Source organism: Nuphar pumila, chromosome 3 (assembly GCF_984573655.1).
Source record: "Nuphar pumila chromosome 3, dmNupPumi1.hap1.1, whole genome shotgun sequence".
Lineage (NCBI taxonomy): Eukaryota > Viridiplantae > Streptophyta > Magnoliopsida > Nymphaeales > Nymphaeaceae > Nuphar > Nuphar pumila.
Window position 1 is genome coordinate 123,434,810 of NC_143251.1, and position 21,555 is coordinate 123,456,364.

Sequence of the window (21,555 nt, forward strand, 5' to 3'; positions counted from 1 at the left end):
CTACCACATGCCTTCCTGCCTTCAAGGTGGGGACTACAATGTGACTCATACCCCCTTGGGGGGTTTCAGTGGGTCAAGGTGGGCACGTGCCCACCCTCCTCATAAGGTGGCTCCTCCCGGATCTCTACTTAAGAGGCCGGTGGTGTCAAATTTTCGTGGTAGGGGTGAGACTCCACCCGCCCATTAGAGTTTGAAAAAGTAAAGACGAAGGTGCAAATTTTTATATTTTTTTAATTAATAAGGAGCTAGTTTTTGATATTTTAATATACAAAAATGTAAATATTGAAATTCTTTTTACAATGTTATTGCCCATGTCAAGATGAAGGTGAATCTAGATTTTTTCCCCCAAAGGGGTTCTGAATTACGAGATGAGATCAGACAGTAAATACCGTCAGATCTCCCTTAAAGATGATGTTGACCTCAAAATGAACGGCATCCGAACCACTACCAGCGAGATGCCCATAACCTGGATGGGCCCCCCACCTCTTTTTTTTTTTTCAATGCCGCTCGTGCTCAGGATGGACGGCACCGACTAGTTTAAAATGAGCGGGCCTTTACTATTTTGATGGGGTGCCGTTACATCCAAGGCGCCTCAGAAATTGTTACCGTCAGAGGCGTCCAACTGGTTCCCAGTGGACGGTGGGTGCAGCGAATCATGATTCGGTCCACACTGGCATAAATAAATTGCGACGCAGTTAAGGTCCGACCCCGCAGCTGGTAGGCCTTGGAAAAGTAAAGTGTGTGGGCTGTGAATCTGGATCATCCCGATCCTGATCCCATTTATTGAGGACGGGTACCTTTCTAAGAGTAAAAACAGAAAACAAGAAGGGTGGATGGAAGGCAAAAGAAATAATTAAATAACATCTGAAAAAAAAAAAAAAACTTTTAAGAGCCTGTCGGGGACCAACTAACCAACCAAACAAACATAGCCCTTTCTTGGGAAGGCGTTCCTCCTCAAAGTCAACCCTGAGCTTCGAGCTCCACCATTTCCCCCATTTAGTCCGTCCTCGAGACCCGTGTGTGTTTGACAGTGGATTAAGGTGGGGGACAAGGTCTCTATCCCAGGCCTGTCTCAAAATCGTGCTCTCCATCCCCGCCTCTATTCTTGGTCCAAACTAAATGAGGTTGGGGTGAGCCCCGTTTCTCTTTGATTCATTGGCGTTCCTAAATGAGGTACCCTTACCCTATCTCAAAATCGTACCCTCTATCCCCGTTTTCATGTCCTCCATTCCCAATATAAACGTAACGAGGCAGAGCGAGACCCCGAAGATTTCTTCTTGATCTATTGTCATCCCTAAAGAAAGATTGATGATGGGTGGAATGGAACGGAACGGGACAAGGTAGAAGAAAGCGTAAGTTCATCCCAGTCTCCGTTCTTATACTGGTTTTGATTTTAACTTTTATCTTCGCGTTCATCCTTATTTTTATTTTATGTCCTCCGTTCTCAATCCAAATAGAACGAAGCTGGGCTCTGGGTCAACTGCCATCCCTAACCATTGTAAATGAAAAGTCAGTCTAGGGTCTACGCTAGTAAAGTAGAATGCTTCGTTGGGACTCACAAAAAGAAAATGGCAGTGGGTCTACTTAATTTAACAATGGGCCCACAGCTTTTAAAATAGGGATATTAACACGACAAGACTTGACGTAAACACGTGGACTCCACTGGGTACGTACGTGATTCGAACTGAGGTCTAGCCGCCTACGCAATTTTTTGCCAGCTCTATTGGCTTCCTTATAAAACACACACCGGGTTTCGTCCTCACGATCGGAGGGATAAGGTTGTAGTGACGGTGGAGACGACTTGGCGTCAACGGGTCGGGTTTACCCGGACCAAATCCTATGGCTATACCGTCCTTTTGATACTGACCTTGACTCCTATGTCTCTCTCTCTCTCTCTCTCTCTCTCTCTCACACACACACACACACACATCTTTCTTTCCCACATCTTCTCTGTGAGAGTAGAATGCAGAGACTGTGTGGTCACGCTGCACGCACAGTACCATCTTCCTCCCGTGTCCCTTTCTCTGTGTGCAATTGAAAGAAAACATTTCTGTCTGTCTGGACAAGTGTGAGTGAAATCTACAATGGCAACTGCTCCCGCAGCGACAAGAGCATCTCTTCTTCTGCTGCTGCTGCTGCTTCTGCTTTTCTTTCTATCCGTGCAACTCGTTCATTGTCTGTCTCAGGAAGGCCTCTTCTTGCTCGCAGCGAAACGAGGCCTGTCCGACCCCGATAACGCCTTGTCCGACTGGAACCCAAGGGACGACAACCCCTGTAGATGGAAGGGCGTCAGCTGCGACAACTCTTCTGGGGACGTCGTCTCCCTCGACCTCTCCTACACTAACGTGGGCGGACCGTTTCCCACTGCCCTCTGCCGTCTCCCTCGCCTCTCCTTCCTCTCTCTCTCCAACAACAACGTCAACTCCACCCTGCCCTCCCAAATCTCCTACTGCAGCTCGCTCGCCCACCTCGACCTCTCCCAGAACCTCCTCGTGGGCACCATCCCGGACTCCCTCGCCCATCTCCCCGACCTCCTCCACCTCGACCTTTCCTCCAACAACTTCACCGGCGCCATCCCCGACTCCTTCGGCCGGTTCCGCCGCCTCCGAGTCCTCTCCCTCGTCGCCAACCTTCTCAATGAAACCATCCCGGCCTCCCTCGGCAACATCTCCACCCTCGAGCAGCTCAACCTCACCTACAACCCCTTCTCCCCCGCCCGACTCCCACCGGACATCGGCAACCTCACCAGCCTCCAGAACCTCTGGCTCTCTACCTGCAACCTCGTGGGCGAGATCCCGGACTCCATCGGAAAGCTCGGTAACATAACCAATCTGGACCTGTCCAACAACGGCCTAGTCGGCCCCATCCCTTCCTCCATCACCTTCCTCCGGAAGGTCGTCCAGATCGAGCTCTACAACAACTCGCTCTCCGGCGAGATCCCCGCCGGGATGGACGCCATGACGTCGCTGCTCCGGTTCGACGCCTCCACAAACAAAATCACCGGCTCCATTCCGACGGGGTTGTGCCGGTTGAATCTTGGGTCGCTGAACCTGTACGAGAACCTCCTCACCGGCGGCCTTCCGCCGGAGATCGCAAACTCGACGAACCTCTACGAGCTCAAGCTGTTCGACAATAGGCTATCCGGCGAATTGCCGCCGGATCTGGGGCGGAATTCTCCCCTGGCAATGCTGGACCTCTCGTTCAATCGATTTTCCGGCCAGCTCCCGCCCCACCTTTGCGGTGGAAAGTCGCTGACGGACATGGTGCTGCTGAATAACTCGTTCACGGGGCCGATTCCGGCGAGCTACGGCGAGTGCTCGAGCATGAACAGGGTCAGGCTCAGGGGCAACGCCCTCTCCGGCGATGTGCCGGGGGGGGTCTGGGGCCTGCCGCACGTCTCGCTTCTGGAGCTCGCCGATAACCGGCTCACGGGCTCCATCTCTCCGCTTATACAGAATGCCGGGAACCTGTCGCAGCTCATCATCTCCGGCAATAGTCTCGGCGGCGAAATACCGCCGGAGGTCAGCGAACTCCACAGCCTCGTCGAGTTCTCCGGCGATGGCAACTCCTTCACGGGTCCTCTGCCTCAGGGACTCCTTGGTCTCTCTCTGCTCGCTAAGCTCGATCTGCAGGGGAACCGGCTCTCCGGCGAGATCCCTAACGATTTCCGGTCGTGGAAGCAGCTCAGCGAGCTGAATCTTGCAGACAATGAGTTCGACGGATTGATTCCGTGGCAATTAGGGAATCTGCCAGCTCTGAATTACCTCGACCTCTCCGGGAACTCCTTCACGGGATCGATCCCGCTGGAACTGCAAGACTTGAAGCTCAATTCTCTCAACCTCTCGAACAACCATCTCTCGGGAAGCCTTCCGCCATTGTTCAACAACAGGATCTATGAGACGAGCTTCCTGGGCAATCCCGATCTATGCAGCAATGGCCGGGCGGGCATTGTAAAGACGTGCTCCAGGTTGCGCGAGGACAGGGCGAAGCACCGCACCCTGGCGTGGCTTCTCCGATCGGTCTTTATCCTCACTGGCGTCATCCTGATCGCGGGCATCGCATTGTTCTACTGGAGGTACAGGAGCTTCAAGCTATCGGAGAAGAGGAAGGCGTCTGACAAGTCGAGGTGGACGCTCACCTCCTTCCACAAATTGGGCTTCAGTGAGTACGAGATACTGGACAGCCTAGACGAAGATAACGTGATCGGAAGCGGCGGTGCCGGGAAGGTCTACAAGGCCGTTCTCAGCAATGGAGAAGCGGTCGCCGTGAAGAGGCTATGGGCTTCGACGACGAAGATGGAGAACGACCATTCTCACGGCGACAATGGATTCGAGGCGGAGGTGGCGACGCTTGGAAAGATCAGGCACAAGAATATTGTCAAGCTGTGGTGTTGCTGTATTAATAGGGACTGCAAGCTACTGGTTTACGAGTACATGCTCAATGGGAGCTTGGGTGATTTCCTGCACAGCAGCAAAGCAGGGTTGCTGGATTGGCCGACGAGGTATAAGATAGCAGTGGATGCTGCGGAGGGGCTCTCTTATCTTCACCATGATTGTGTGCCTCCTATCATCCACAGGGATGTTAAGTCCAATAACATCTTGCTGGATGCCGAGTTTGGGGCACGGGTGGCTGATTTTGGGGTCGCCAAGATACTCGAGACGTGTGGTAAAGCACAGGATTCCATGTCTGCCGTCGCTGGTTCTTTGGGGTACATCGCACCAGGTTCTGCTCTCTCTCTCTCTCTCTCTCTCTCTGTGATTTGTTGGGTATTCTTCTTGTCCTTCATTTTTGTCTAGAAATACATGGCTTTGTTTTGTGAGGGTTTCGCTTTTCATGCTCTTTGTTGTCTGTGGTTTTGTTTCTCTATGTTTTGGTGCTTCAATTTTGACTTCAAGAAGCACGAGCCTTAACTTTCCTGATGCATTGGTTTGCTTTTTTGTTGGTTTTCTTTTTTCTTCATGTCTGGCGTATAAATATGTACCAAGTTTGAAACATAAGTTGTTTTCAGACTTGGATAACCGGGTGCAATTGATGGAAGTGCCATATATGTGGTACTCTCCCTTCTTTTGCAGTTGGGTATTGAATGGATTCGGATTCTATTGTCTTTTGCAGTTGGGTATTGAATGTATTTGGATTCTATTGTTTGTTTTAGATATGTGATAACATCTTTCCTAAGATCAATTTGGTTTCCTCGAATGACATCTGCTTTTCTTTGATCTCTTCAAGACCATTCACATGTGGAATTGTCATCTTTTCCCCCTTTTTCTTGGTTTCTTTTCATGATGTGTATCTTCTAGCAGACTGAATCTGAAACGGGCAGATGCACTAAGGACATGCGTAACCCCCGTATTGACTTGGGTGATCAGTATGGCCTGAGTCAACTGTGAGCTAACCAATGTGTGTATGTAAACGGATTTGCCGCTTGCTGTTGGCTTGGTTTCAGAGCGTACGTTTAGTATTTATGCTGTCTGTATATATAATCCTTCATGGAAAAACTCATCCAGATGCTGAAATAAGTGTGTATCTTCAGGATGATCATTTAAACATAACTTATACTGGTTTCTAATAATGTTGACTATATGTTTGTGTCTTGCTAGACATTGATTTTTGGTCAGTAACAGCTATCGGATTGATTTATGGGGGAAATTGTTTCTGCACTTTTTAGTTTCTCTATTGAGATGTATCAATCCTCAAATTAAGTCAAAATGTTCATCTTTGTCCTGCTTGAAATGTTTTCCTTGCTCTCTATGATTTGCAATATCCTGATTTGGGGTGCGTTTGCTTTCTCCTGATCATGCAGAATATGCATATACCTTGAGGGTGAACGAGAAGAGCGACATATACAGCTTCGGAGTGGTGATCTTGGAGCTAGTGACCGGAAAACCACCAGTTGAGGCAGAGTATGGGGAGAGCAAGCACCTTGTCAAGTGGGTGAGCACAACCTTGGAAGAGAAAGGGGTGGAACACGTACTGGATCCTAGGCTTGTCAACAGTGGCTTCAAAGAGGAGATGTTCAAGGTTCTGAATGTGGGCCGTCTCTGCACTAGCCCTCTCCCTATCAACCGACCTACCATGAGGAGAGTAGTTAAGCAACTGCTGGAGATCAGTTCTGATGACAAAAACAATCCTATTAAGGATGGTAAACTTTCACCTTATTACTATGAAGATGCATCTGATCAGGGAAGTGCAGCTTGAAGCTGCATTATGGGCGACTGGAAATAGGAAAAGAGTGTGTTGTGGCAGCCTTCTGTGTGTCACTCCTTTGGTGCCTGCCTGCTGATATCAGGTGGGAATTGCGATTGGTGGTGGAATTCTTGGCTGATCGCTTCTTTCCCTGAATTAGGCAAAACATAAGTTGTAAAGAAGGTGCAATTCAGCAAGGTTTACCGTGTGCTTGGATTCCCATACCTGTTGGCTGTTTTCCCTATACTGCTTCCTTTTCTTGACAAGCTCATGCCACATGATCTGGTCATGAAGTGTATTGTGGAAGATGAATGGAGTAAAGTCTCTCTCTCTCTCTCTCAACTTCTAAAACCATGTTGGAACTCATCTTTCATTTGTGTATTGAAAAGGCTAATATTACAGGGCTTAGAGATAGACACATTTGCCATTTTCTAATCTCTCTCTCTCTCTCTCTCTCTAAACTTCTAAAACCATGTTGGAACTCATCTTTCATTTGTGTATTGAAAAGGCTAATATTACAGGGCTTAGAGATTGACCCATTTGCCATTTTCTAATCTCTCTCTCTCTCAATAAAGCTTAGTTAATTAAACGAGCTCAAGTTCAAAACACGAATTTGAGCTCGTTTGACTCGTTAATATCATAGAGATATAGTATTTGTATATATTGTGTTTCATGCATGACATAGTATGTGTGTTTTAATAAACTGGTTTTGCTGTTTTCCTTTTTTTTTTTTTGGATAATCCAAGGGAACCCCCCCCGTACCAACCTCACATTGGCCGGCCTCTGATTGGTAAAAGTAAAAAATCCTTGAGGTCTGCCAACCAGGGAGTACAACCAGCTTCGACCTTGGAGCAAGGAATGTCACCTGTGGGTTTCAAACTTGTGACTTCCCGTCAACTTGGTGATATTCACAAGTTACTCTTACCATATGAGCTGACCCTCTGTTTTTTTTGTTTTTTTTAGAAAGTGAAATCAATACAATTAACACTCATGATATTAAAATGAAAAAATGATCGTACTATACGACCAAAAAGACATGTTTCTTGAGAGCCTTAAAATTTTTCAAATATGTCTATTGTCTAAAATCTCAAATACTGCTATTTTTATGATCTTTTTGGCCCTCGCACATCATTTTTGGTACGAATTTCCTCCATATGCGATGTTTTGAGGTTCAAGTTTAATTTTTTTTTTGCAATTTTTTTATGCGAAGTTATTATATTTTTTATGCAAAGTAACTTAGGTATTTTCACAGTTTGTCGGTTCGAGTTTGAACTTTTTTTTTTGCATATTTATACGTTTTTCTGAAATTTTTAATGCAAACTAAAGTATTTGTGAGGTTTTGAAGTTCGAATTTAAAAGAAATTTTACAGTTTTTTTATGTGATGTTATTACATTTTTTATGCGAAGTAACTTATGTGTTTGTGCAGTTTATTGGTTTGAGTTAAAAAAAAAGTTACACATTTTTTATGCGAATTTAAGAATTTTTTATGTGAAGTAACTCGGGTATTTGCGATGATTGAATGTTTGAGTTTAAAATTTGTAAAGTTCATCAAACAGATCTAGATTAAGTATTTTCACAGAAATCTACAAGGAGATAAGGTCTATCGATCAACCTCTCATCTTCAGTTCCCTAAACAAAATTGGGGTTAAGACTTTGCAATTTTATTCAAGAAACATTTTGTAATTTGTGAAGCTTTTATGGAGCCTTCCTTGGTCTATAAAAATGAGCTCTCATTGTTAGCATAAGACAAGAAATCAAAATGATTGGAATGCTTGTCGCTCTCTCTCTCTTGTTATAAACTGCGAAAATGTAAACAACGAATATTCTTTTAAACTCTAACCTCAAAATGATAGGTGTGAATGATCAACTACAACTTTATTTTAATGATTTACAAAACAATCAAAAACAAAAATCACTAACCTAGATCCCTCAATCGTGCTTGTAGTTGTTCGTTCACCTTAACGTAGTTTTCTATGATCATAGTTTGATATTGTATAATGGTAAGAGACATCGCAATAATTATTTTTATGTGCACACTCATTTCGATCTTCTTTATAGCAAGTGTTTCCTTCAGTACACTCATTTCGGCCTCCTTTATAGCAACCGTATTTGTAATACACTTTAGCAGATACTGAGTCATCTTAACTATTTATACCAACCACATAAAACATACATCTATTGATAATAGAATGCATACAACAACTACTCTGTAAAACCAACTACCACATTAACACCTTGTGCACGATCAGCCCAAGCCTCATTACACATATACAGAAAAATAAGAAATTATATAATAACGAACAAGCATCTTCAAAGAAGTGAAAATATTAATTTTCTATGCGATAAAGTATCTTCAAAGCAAACACAAATATTCAAAACAAACATATGATATTCTTCAAAAAAAAACCTAAACTATATGTGCAAGGGAATTTTTGAGTGTACAGGTTGGTGACAACAAATAACTCACATTTTGATATAACAAGAGAAGCCGATAGAAAGAATGCCACAACCTTATCGAAATAACTGAAAAAGTCATTGAAAATAAGAAAAACTCAAAAAGTGTGTGGAGAAAATTTTGAGGACGGCGAAGAACCCTAGATTTTGTTCTTAAAAAGAAGATTTTTTTTGAAATGCTAGTACCAGGTCAAAAATAACTCTGATTCAGGACCGATATCAGTATCTCAACGCAAAAAAAAAGGTGTGCATTTTAAATTTTAAAAGACATTCACAGATTTTTTATGCGATGTTATTTCATTTTTTTATGTGAAATAACTCATATATTTGTGTAGTTTCTCGGTTCAAGTTTAAAAGAAATTTTACATATTTTTATGCTAATTTAAAAAAAATCATGTAAAATAACTCAGGTATTTGTGATGTTTAGAAGTTCGATATTAAAATAAAGTTCACTCACACATATTATATTTTTTATGCGATTAAGACTTAAAAATATAAATGGAAATGTTCTTGAAAATGCAAGTGGATGAAGACGGTTGGTTGGGAGATTTAGTTACCTCACCATCATTGAGACAAACATAATGTACTTTCGTATGCTGAGTCAATTTGTTCATCAGTCTCGAAAGCCGCATTATGATGTTGATTTATGCTTACTAAGATATCTTAATGCCACACCGGGTCAAGGATCTTTCTTTCAACTTCTAGCTCCACCCAACATATTGAACATTGTGATTCTGATTGGGCAGCCTGCCCTATGACCCAACGATCCATTTTATTGTATTGCATTGTGCTTGGAAACAACCCAATACCTTGGAAGACAAAGAAGAAAACCACTGTTTAGCTTTCATGGGCTGAAGCAGACTACTAGTTTATGGCTTCCTTTTGTTGTGATCTCACTTGGCTTACATATTCATGATATGATCTTGGTATTCAACATTTCAGGCTTGTCACCCTTTATTGTGATAACCAGACCGTACTGTATATTGTTGCAATTTTGATTTTTCACGAACACATGAAGCATATTGAAATTGGTTGTCACCTGGTTTGCAATAAGATTCAGAAAGGCTTTCTTCAAACCAAATACATAACTTCAACACACTAGTTTGCAGGTATGTTTATGAAGGCTCTTGGATGAGATCACTTTCACAGTCTCAAAACCAAGTTGGGCATGTTGAATTCACATGATCTAATTTGAGAGAGTATTAGAAGTAAATGTAATTCTAAATAGAAAATATATCTATAAATGGTAAATATGCACACGAGGATACCTTCCTGTGAGAGTGATATGCCCAAATGGGTGTGTCATGAATGACATGGTCTGACATGAAGACCGACATGTTTTTGTGCGCGACATGCTAGTGGTAGTGTGACACCCTTCAAAATGTGTTTGACTTCTTGTTTCTTCATTGTAAATAAAAAATAAAGGAAAAATGATCATACTATAAGGCAAAAATGACACGTTTATGAAAAGACCTTAAAATTTTAAAAATTCGTCTGTTGTCCAAAATAGTAAATATTGTTATTTTTAAAACCATTTTAGCTTTCACACCTAACATTTTCAGTGTGAATTTTCTCTATATGTGAATTTCCTCCATCTCCACTGAAAATGCCTTAGCCACCGGCAACTACCACCTCAACCGATGCTTAATCTTCATCACCTTGTCAAAAACCAGTCTCTAGTGGTGCGGGTATGGCGAATTTCACCATGACTAGAGGAGCTGCCACTTGGTGATAATGATGACTTGGGTTTTCTTATAGAAACTTGAACCTCAAAACCTCACAAATACTTGAACTACCGTTCATTAAAAATTTATCAAATTCACATAAAAAAAGTGCAAGCAAATTTTCTTTTAAACTCGAGCTGACAAGCATCGTAAATACTTGAGTTACCTTGCATAAAAAATATAATAACGTCACATAAAAAATCTGCAAATTTTATTTTTAACTTAAACGACAAACCTCACAACTACTTGAATTACCTCACATAAACAATTTATAAAATTCACATAAAATAAGTGCAGGAGAAGTTTCTTTTAAACTCTCGAACCTCCAAATATCACAAATACCTATTACTTCACATAAAAAATTCCTAAATTTGCATAAAATTTTATACTTTTTTTCAAACTCGAACCGACAAATTGCACAAATATCTGAGTTACTTCGCATAAAAAATCTGCCAAATTTTTTTCAAATTTGAGCCTCTAAGTTATGCAAATACCTAAGTTACTTTGCATAAAAGAATAAAAAATGTGCATAACAAAGTTGTAATTTTTTTTTTAACTTGAACCTTTAAACCTTGTAAATAATTGAGTTATTGTGCATCGGAAGTTGTAGTAACTGAAGTAAAGAATTTCGAGGATTCTGCCATCACTACTATTTGTCAGGTAGAGAAAATATTTTCGCCAACATTTTTCGACGTTATGAAACATGTGATCATACACTTGTCATATGAAGTTAGGGTTGGTGATCCTGAGCAATATCGATGGATGTACCCATTTGAAAGGTATATTTTTATTTATATTTTTTTCTCTAATGCTATTAGGAATTTATTGTACTACAAGATGTATATATATTGTTGACAGATGCATGTTTGACCTAAAAAAAATGTTTAGAATAAAGCAAGAGTAGAGGGCTCAATTTGTGAGGCGTACACTTTAGAAGAGATTTCAAATTTCTCATCTATGTACTTTGAGCCTCATATTCCAACACGTTACACTTGCCCACCTCGTAATGATGATGGAAAATAAGTTATTGTGGCTGACCAACTATCGATATTTAAACCACTTGGGAATGCCTTTGCCAGTTGTCGGTCAAGACTCTTGGAAGATCAAGAGTAAGATACATCACAAATCTATATCATTTTTAATCGCTCAAATATCGACCCCAATATTGAGTAAGTATACATAATATGTTACACTAAGTTCTCTACGTACATGGTTCTATAATATAATTATTTGTTAAGTACAGACGATTTGATCTAGAGTTGCGAAGAGAACTTCCACATCTCACTGATTCAGAAGTACATAAAGAACGTGAAAATAAGTTTGGGGCATGGTTGAAAGAGTTGGTAAGGACGATGCCATGCATTTTTTTCATGTACACAACAATATGTTACTTAATTGGTCTTGTTTACAGTCATTATTTATGCTTGTAGGTCCGCCATGGTGATGTCAATGACCAAGGAATATTTGATTTATAAAATGGTTCGACCAAAGTTGTATAATGTTACAACAGGTATATCATAAATGGTTATCGATTCCATACAAAAGACTACGGTGTAAACAAGTCAACGATGAATAGTGGTGTGTGTGTGCCAAGGGTAGCAGTTACGGTAAAAATGAACTTGACTACTATGATGTTATTGAAGAAATAATAGAGTTGACTTACTTAGGCATAAATAACATGGTAACTTTATTCAAGTGTCATTGGTTTGATTCAACAACAACAAGAGTTGACAAAGCCTCAGGCATTGGGGAGGTGAATCATAAATCAAGGGTTGAAATATATCAACTATTTATATTAGCATCGCAAACTCAACAAGTTTTCTATACTTCATATTTGAATATAAGGAAGTCAGATACAAATGAATGGTGGGTGATTTGCAAGGTGAAGTCTAAACTATACCCCGAGTATGACCAGTTACAGGAAGACAAGATTGTTGAAGAGGGTGATTACTATCAATCAGATGATATGTATGACTTCTCTTATGGTCACGATGTCACACATGGTCTTCATGTCACATCTTCATTATCTAATGACACACGTATGGAAGAATGTGATTCAAATGATATACCAAGTAGATGACCGCCCAATGAAGAAGATGACGAAGATGAGGAGGAGGAAGAAGAAGAATATGAAAGTCAAACAAGTGATAAGGAAGCATACTCGAACTAGTAAAATACATCTTATAATACATACCACATCACTTTCTCATATGCACCATCTATTTTAACATTATATCTTGCATATCATATTATATTTCATGCATACTTAGCATGTACATGCACAGTTATAAAACTGATTCATGTAGGACCTTTAAATCTTTACATTTCATGCATATATCATGTCTATGCTAATAACATTTTTATTTGTTAGAATATGGTTCATGGAGGTCACAATGGTTGAGCACCCAGTAATCGAGGACCAAGTGGAGGTTGTGGGACAACATTAGGTAGATGTATTTGTGTTATATTTAAATATAGGCATTCATTATATTTTTGCTTATATGTCAATATAAAAATTATTACTTGCTAATCGTCTTTATAGGATCCCAGCTCAGTGATAGTCAGTCTCAGCCTTCGTCTTTACATAATGCTTCGATAGATATATCATTTAAATAATTGTATACTTGATTAATTTAAATATGCATTGTGTGAATTTCTAACTCATTGTTTTGTAGATGATGTTTTGAATGCACATGACCCACCTACACCAGCTACTCACACACATTACGCGACAACGCTGAATGCTGGGTTTTCTCAGTCTGACATACGATGACTCATTGAAATAGTGTATATCGATAGTCACCCATAAATATTTTATTGTCACTTGTCTAATACTTATCTTATAAATAGTGCATATCGATAGTCGATTGTTAATGTGTACTAATTCATATGCAGTGCGAGGTTCGAGCCACAAGAAGTAATTCAAGAAATTAGAAAGTCATTAGTTCAACATCTTTCAAGACTGGTCGCTCAATGAAAAGAGTACCCGAAGGAGGTGTTGGACAGATTATGGTTATCATTCATGGTATATAATCGTTTATCATTGCTAATGTATTTTATATTTAATTTTTTGTTATAGTCATGTGTACTAACTTTCTGAAATTATTTATAGGCTTTGAATCGCTTCGCGACTACGAAGGAGGAGCAGGACGTGAGGCTAGTGTGGCAGAAGGTGGCTACTAGTCGATTTGCCGACATACTTCACAATATGAAGACTGCAACAATAAAAGGAACTGGTGAGATAGATGATCCACTGCAGTGGAAGGGCCATGACCCTTCTACTATTAAGTCATATTATTGGGATGCAATGTGCGACAAGTAGGTGAGTCGTGAATTTCGAAACCGCTCAACAAAGGGTACACAAAACTGAGCGAAGATGCTCGATGCCCATCTACACATAGGTGGTTCTAGGACTTTTGGGAGCCACCAGAAGAAAATGGTAACTCATCAACATATATTATCAAATTTATAAGTATTTCTGCATACTTTTTAATTGATATTTTTTATCATTTAACCTTGCAGGAAGCCGAAAAAGGAGGCATTGTGCCTTAAAAGGATGTGTTTGTTGAAACACATAAACGTAAGAGCACAGGAGAGTTCGTTTCAGAGAAGGCGAGAGCGACAATGGTATGTATTTATTATATTAATAAACATTGTAATATACAAGTTACCATGAATTACATTATCATAAATATTGTAATTCTTAATTATTAATTCATACTGTAATCATTATTTTGTAGGAGTCATACAAGCAGCAGATGGTAGAGCGATATGGCGATGACTCCACTCAGCATCCGCTTTTTGATCCTGCAACATGGGTGACTGCAACCGATGAACCCAAAAAAGGTCATATGTTCAAGTTTGGGAGTAATATGAACACTACACCAGTTGTTGCCTCCTGCAGCCAGGGCTCTCAGAGTTCTCTCGCTAGCATCAACTCCCAGCGTCCGATTGACCCTGCTATTTCTTGGGATGGTGTCTGTCAGCTTCTTCATGACACAATGTGTGACTTTTACATGAAGTCATTCTCAACCTTGTCCATAATGAGTTGTGCAATTTTTTGGGGGACAGAGAAACTTCGTCTGCATTCAACATAAGCTCTGGTGCTCGTTAGGTATAAAATTTTATGTCATTAGTGTTATGTCGTTAGATTTCAAGCTAGTAGATGCATGATTGAATACATATATGCATAATTGAATCACTATGAAATTTTATTGATAGCATTAGAACACATGTATGCATGATTGAATCAATATGAATTTTTTTTTACAGCCTTAGAACATATATATGCATGATTGAATCACTATGAATTTTTTTGACAACCTTAGAACACATATATAAATAATTGAATTAATATGAATATTTTTTCACAATCTTAGAACACATATATGCATGATTGAATTACCATTAAACTTTTTGATTATCTTATAACACATATATGCATGATTGAATCACTATGAAAGTTTTTTGACAACCTTAGAACACATATAAGCATGATTTCATCACTATGAAATTATTTTGACAACCTTAGAACACATATATACAAAATTGAATCACTATAATTTTTTTTGACAAAATTAGAACATATATATGCATGATTGAATCACTATAAAAATTTTTTGACAACCTTACAACACATATATGCATGATCAAATCACTATGAACTTTTATTGACAGCCTTATAACACATATATGCATGATTGAATCGCTATAAATTTTTTTTTACAACCTTAGAACACATATATGCATGATTGAATCACTATAAATTTTTTTGACACCTTTTGAACACATATATGCATGATTGAATCACTATAAAATTTTTATGACACCCTTAGCACACATATATGCATGATTGAATCACTATGAAATTTTTTTGACAACCTTAGAACACATATAAGCATGATTTCATCATTATAAATTTTTTTTGACAACCTTTGAATTTTATTAATGCCCTTCACTTTATTGCTAGTCTATGTGTCATTCTGCCATGTTACTTTGATTGCCTTAGATTAGGTGCATTGCATATAATTTATTTCATTATATTTTGTTTATCAATACTAACAATTCAGTTCTCTTGTAGGATGCTCGAGATGATCAGCGTAGAGGAGATGATGGAGGCATAGATGGAGGGACAGATCGAGACAATGAAAAGGATGATGCTTTGAATCTTGGCGAAGATTAACTTCATGTGTTGAATTTGTTTCACGTACTTATTGTTTCAAACAAAACTTTTTGTATATGTTCACTTGTAACTAATTAGAACTTGTTGAGGATTATACTGGGTTGTTAAATTTGTTTCACTTCTATCTTGTATTAAATTTGTTTCACCTGCCTTGTATATGTATTTTTTATGTGTACTTTATTTTTTATATACAGGTTATGTAAATTGTATAACGAGAACTTTTTTTCTCGATATTTATATTTCAAACAAATTTTTTTATTTTTTTAAAATTTTGCGATGGATTAGCGACGGATAATATCTGTCACCAATTTAGCGATAGATTAGGGACAAATATTTATCGGTCTCAAAAACTGAATCAACTGATGTTTTGCGACAGAATGTATTTTATCGCTAAATTGGCAATAGATATTAGAGATGGATATGTATTCGTCGTCAAATTTTAGTGACGGATTATCGACAGATATGTATATGTCGTAAAACCAAATCAGTGCTTATTTAGCGATGAATTAGCGCCAGACCATGAAATTTGTTAATTCATTGCAAATTGGCGATAAAAGTAGTGACATATCAGTTCTATCACTAATTAGCAACTAGAAAATTGCGATAGTCGTTATCCATCCACTACAAGAAAAATGTCAACTAGCAACAGAAATTTGCGACGAAAATAATCCGTTGCAATTTTGCGATGGATTAGTGAGAGGAAATGATTTGTCCCTAAAGTTTGATTTAGTTGCAAGATTTGCGATGGACCAATTTTGTCGCCAAATCCGTCGTTAAGTAGCGACGGATTTATGACGGACTTACATCCATCGCAAATTATGTCACAACTTAATGACAGAGTAGCGACGGTAGAAAGTTGTCGCTATTTCATCGCTAAGTTGCGACAGTGTTTGCGACTGAATGGTTTTGTCTCAAATTCGTCGCTACTTAGCAACAGATTTGGTTTATTGTGAATTTGTCACTAATTTTTTATGCAAAACGCCCATCTAGGGCACGAAATGAACTCTGCTCTCTCTCTCTCTCACCCGCGTTGCTCACCCCGGTCACCTACCTCTCTCTGACGACCGCCCCGACCATCTACTACCCTTCGGCGACCGCCCCGGCCACCTCCTCCTCCCTGTGTCTAGCAGACACCCTGAGACCCCCCCCCCTCTTTGTGTCTCCTCTTGCTTCCTCTGCGGCAACCAGCGACTGCCCCGGACACCTCCTCCTCCATGTGTCTGGCAGACACCCCGAGAACCCCCCCCCCCCCCCCCCTCTGTGTCTCCTCTCACTTCCACTACGGCAACTGATGACTCGCATCGGAGCTCTGGTGAGCTACCCCCTCCCCCTTTTTTTTGCTAGGGAGGGGTCGAGCCCTCTCCCTATTTTTTTTTTTTGCCAGGGAGGGGCCGAGCCCCTCCCTATCTCTCTGTCTTACGACATGCGTGGGAGGGGCTCGGCCCCCTCCTCTGTTTTTTTTTTTGCCAGGGAGGGGCTGAGCCCCCTCCCTATTATTTTTTTCGCCAGGGAGGGGCTGTGTCCCCTCCCCGTCTCCCTGTCTTACGGGATGAGAGGGAGTGGTCGAGCCCCCTCCCTGGCTTACGAGATGCGAGGGAGGGACTCCGACCCCTCCGTGTTTTCTTTTTCTCTAGGGAGGGGTCGAGCCTCATCCCTGTATTGTTTTGTATATTTGTGCTTTGCAGGCACGTTGATGAGCTAATTGTGTGATGCTTAGTGTTAAGCATCGCATGCAGCTAAAAATGTAATGCAAAAAGCGATAAGAAAAAAATGAAAACTTAAAAGCAATTCAAATCGGGTAAATACCCGTGGTAAGTAAGTGATGCAAGCGCATCACATGTTATTTGATTTCTTGGATGCAACACTTTTCTGTTCACACACTCACTTAGTTGTAGATATCTAGGACTGCTTTGATGGAGTTTGGAGATCATGTTGAGCATGATTTTAATGTATGAAAATAGAAGTGTTCTTATTTTTGGAGTACGGATTTCATGCTAGGCATGGTAGTAGTTAGCGAAATATTGGAGTGTGTTTGTTGCAGGTACATGTTTGACATTGTTTTGATAGGAATGATTTGAAAGTATTTCAATGTTTGATATGTCTGTATCCATGCTTGCATGAAGTTATTTTTTATTTGATTGTGCCTTCCATGTGAAATTGTATCATGAAAATATGCTTCAAATGAATGTATCATTTTATGGAATGTGATTTCATATTTTTAAATATCCTCGTGATGTGTATAAATATGATGTGATGGTGTTATACATAAAAATATTGAGTTTATAAATGCATGCATAATAGTTCATGAAATTGCATTTTATATTAAGCATGTTTGTGCTATAGAGTGAAAAAAAAATTATGCATTAATTGAAACAAAAAATTGCTCACAAACAATCACCAAACAAGAATTAATAGATAAATTAGATATTTTTTTCATCATAGCATTATTAAGATTCTCTTTTAACTGTGATGATAATATCCGTAACATCACAAGACAAAATGATTGCAAACCGTGAATAGATGTATCGTAGGATAGTTGATAATGAGGTGTCACATGAATATATGGATGGTGTTGACAGTTTTATTGAATTCACAACGGTAAGTGTCAATACAATGGATCCCACCGGTCGGATCAGATGCCCTGCACGATGTGTAAGAACAATCGTTTTATAAAACCTCATGGTGTTAGACATCACCTATACATAAAGGGTTTTGTTAGTGATTATCAGAATTGGGCGCTTCATGGTGAAGACTTTTAGAATAATTTTGATGCACGAGTGGATGTGGTGCACGATAATCCATACTTGGATTTGATATTTGATGTCGCAGGATCAGAAATGAGTTCTGCTATGGGACATAGTGATGCATAAACTGGGGTAGAAGAAAAAGCAACAAACAATGCAACTAGTAGATTTTATGACTTACTTAGAGATGTTGATGAGCCACTGTGGAATGGTTGTGAGCGTCACATTATCTTGTCTGTAATTCTTCAACTACTGAATTTGAAGTCAGAGTATAATTTAAGTCAATCATGTTTTGACCGTTTGTGCTTTATTGTGAAGTGTATGTTGCCCAAAGATGAGAAATTGTCAAAAAATCTCTACCGTGTGAAGGTTATGGTCAATGCTCTAGGTATGGGGTATCAAAAGATAGATGCTTGTCCAAATCATTGCATGTTGTATTTTAAAGATCAAGAAAATAGCAGATCATGTTCATCATGTGAATATCCTTGATTCAAGCCAAAGACAAGGGAAAATGGTAGCACGAGGTCAAAAGAAGTGTCATACAAGTCACCTTGCTACTTCTCTCTCACCCCTATATTGCAACGATTGTATATGTCTTCGAGGACAGCTAAACAAATGATATGACATGCAAATAAAGTTCGACATGATAAAGACAAGATCACACATCTTGTTGATGCAGAAGCTTAGATGCACTTTGATCGTACTCATCAGAACTTCGTAATGGAAGTGAGAAATGTTAGGCTAGGTTTATGTACAGATGAATTTAATCCATTTGGGGCTAGATCAACCCCATACTCGTGTTGGCCGGTATTTGTCACCCCATACAACATTCCTCCAAGCATGTGTATGAAGCGTCAAAATCTTTTCTTGTCTCTATTGATCCCTGGTCTGACTTCTTCGGGCCAAAATCTTAATGTATATTTAAGGTCATTGATTGATGAATTGAAAATACTGTGGGATGACAGTGTTCTCACGTATGATGCAAAAAAAAAAAACTTTAATATGAAGGTTGTTGTTCTATGGATAATCAGTGACTTCCCTGCATATGGTATGTTATCTGGTTGGAGCACACATGGGAGGTTGGCATGTCCGTACTGCATGGAGGATATAAAATCTTTTAGATTAACGCATGGAAGGAAGTTGTGCCGGTTTGATTGTCACCGTCAATTTCTACTCAGCGATCATCCATTTCGATGATAAAGGAATGTGTTTCGAGCAAGCACAACCGAAATGGAAGGTCCACCCACAAGGTTGTCTAGCATATAGATTTTAAGAAAATTGCGATACTTTTTATGTAGACTGCCAGATGCCCAAAGCCCGATGCCCTTCCTTGGATTTGGAAAATATCATAATTGGACAAAGAAATTTATATTTTGAGAACTACCATATTGGCCGACCTTATTGATACGACATAATTTGGATATGATGCATGTGCAAAAAAATATGTTTGATAACGTGTTCAATACGGTAATGAATATGAAAGGAAAAATGAAGGATAATCTGAAGGTCCGTATGGATTTAAAAGTAATATGTAAAAGACCAGAATTGGAACTCAAAGAGTACAATGGCAAAGTACTGAAACCAAAGGCAACGTACATGATTAGACCAGATCAAGTAAAGCAGGTATGCCAATGGTTGAGATAGTTGAGATTTCCAGATGGATACGTCTCTAACATTGCTTGGGCTGTGAAGATAGACGAGGGACAAATATATGGGTTGAAGAGCCATGATTGTCATGTCATTAAGCAATGGTTGATACCCCTAGCATTTCATGATATGTTAGACAAACCTATATAGGGGGTATTGTTCGAGTTGAGTAGATTTTTTAGAACATTGTGCGCATAAGAAGTCGTAGTATCTGAGGTAAAGAATCTCGAGGATTCTGTCGTCACTACTATTTGTCAGCTAGAGAAGCTTTTTTTGCCAACATTTTTTGATGTTATGGAACATGTGATCATACATTTGCCATGTGAACTAAGAGTTGGTAGTCCTGTGCAATATCGGTGGATGTACCCATTTGAAAGGTATATGTTTTCTTATATTTTTCTCTTCAATGCTATTGAGAAATTTATTGTAATCTGAGATGTATATTGTTGACAGATGCATGTTTGACCTCAAAAAAAAAAGGTTCGGAATAAAGCAAGAGTAGAGGGCTCTATTTGTGAGGTATACACTTTAGAAGAGATTTTAAAATTCTCATCTATGTACTTTGAACCTCACATTTCAACACGTTACACATGCCCACCTCATAATGATGATGGAGAACAATTTACTGTAGCTAACAAACTGTCGATATTTCAATAACTTGGGCATGCCTTTGGCAGTTATCGGTCAAGACTATTGGAAGATCGAGAGCAAGACGCTCACAAATCTATATCTATTTTAATTGCTCAGCGATCGACCCATACATCGAGTAAGTATACTTAATATGCAACACTAAGTTCTATACGTGCGTACATGGTTTGGTAATATAAGTATTTGTTAAGTGCAGACGATTTGATCTGGAGTTGCGAAGAAAACTTTCTCATCTCATTGATGCAGAAGTACAAAAAGAAAGTGAAAATAAGTTTGTGGCATGGTTGAAAGAGTTGGTAAGGACGATGACATGCATTTTTTCCGTGTAAACAACAATAAGTTACTTAATTGGTCATGATCACATACATTGTTTATGCTTGTAGGTCCGTCATGGTGATGTTAAACATCAAGGAATATGTTTACAAAATGGTCCGACCAAAGTTGTGCAATGTTACAACAGGTACATCGTAAATGGTTATCGATTTTATACAAAAGACTATAGTGTCAACAAGTCAATGATGAATAGTGGCATGTGCATCAAGGGTAGCAGCTACGGTAAAAATGAACATGACTACTACGGTGTTATAGAAGAAATAATGGAGTTGATTTACTTAGGCACAAATAATAGTGTAACTTTATTCAAGTGTCATTGGTTTGATCCCACAGCAACAAGAGTCGACAAAGCCTCAGGCATTGTGGAGATGAATCATAAATTAAGGTTTGAAACATATGAATCATTCATATTAGCCTCGCAAGCTCAACAAGTTTACTATACTTCATATTCGAATACAAGGAAGTCAGATAGAAATGAATGGTGGGTAGTTTGTAAGGTGAAGTCTAAACTATACCCCGAGTATGATCAGTTACAAGAAGACAAGTTAACTGAAGAGAGTGATTACTATCAATCAGATGATAGGTATGACTTCTCTTATGGTTATGATGTCGCACATGGTATGCATGTCATATCTCCAT

The 21,555-nt window shown here is 39.5% G+C and overlaps 1 protein-coding gene across 1 annotated transcript; it reads left to right on the forward strand.

Annotated features, from left to right (window-relative positions):
- The first annotated feature begins 1,748 nt into the window (after positions 1–1,748).
- LOC149843590 (uncharacterized) lies at positions 1,749–6,603 on the forward strand. Its single transcript, XM_089999933.1, has 2 exons — positions 1,749–4,722; positions 5,801–6,603. The coding sequence occupies exons 1-2, from the start codon at positions 2,085–2,087 to the stop codon at positions 6,193–6,195; spliced, it is 3,033 nt and encodes a 1,010-aa protein (XP_089856059.1). The 5' UTR covers positions 1,749–2,084; the 3' UTR covers positions 6,196–6,603.
- The last annotated feature ends 14,952 nt before the right edge of the window (positions 6,604–21,555 follow it).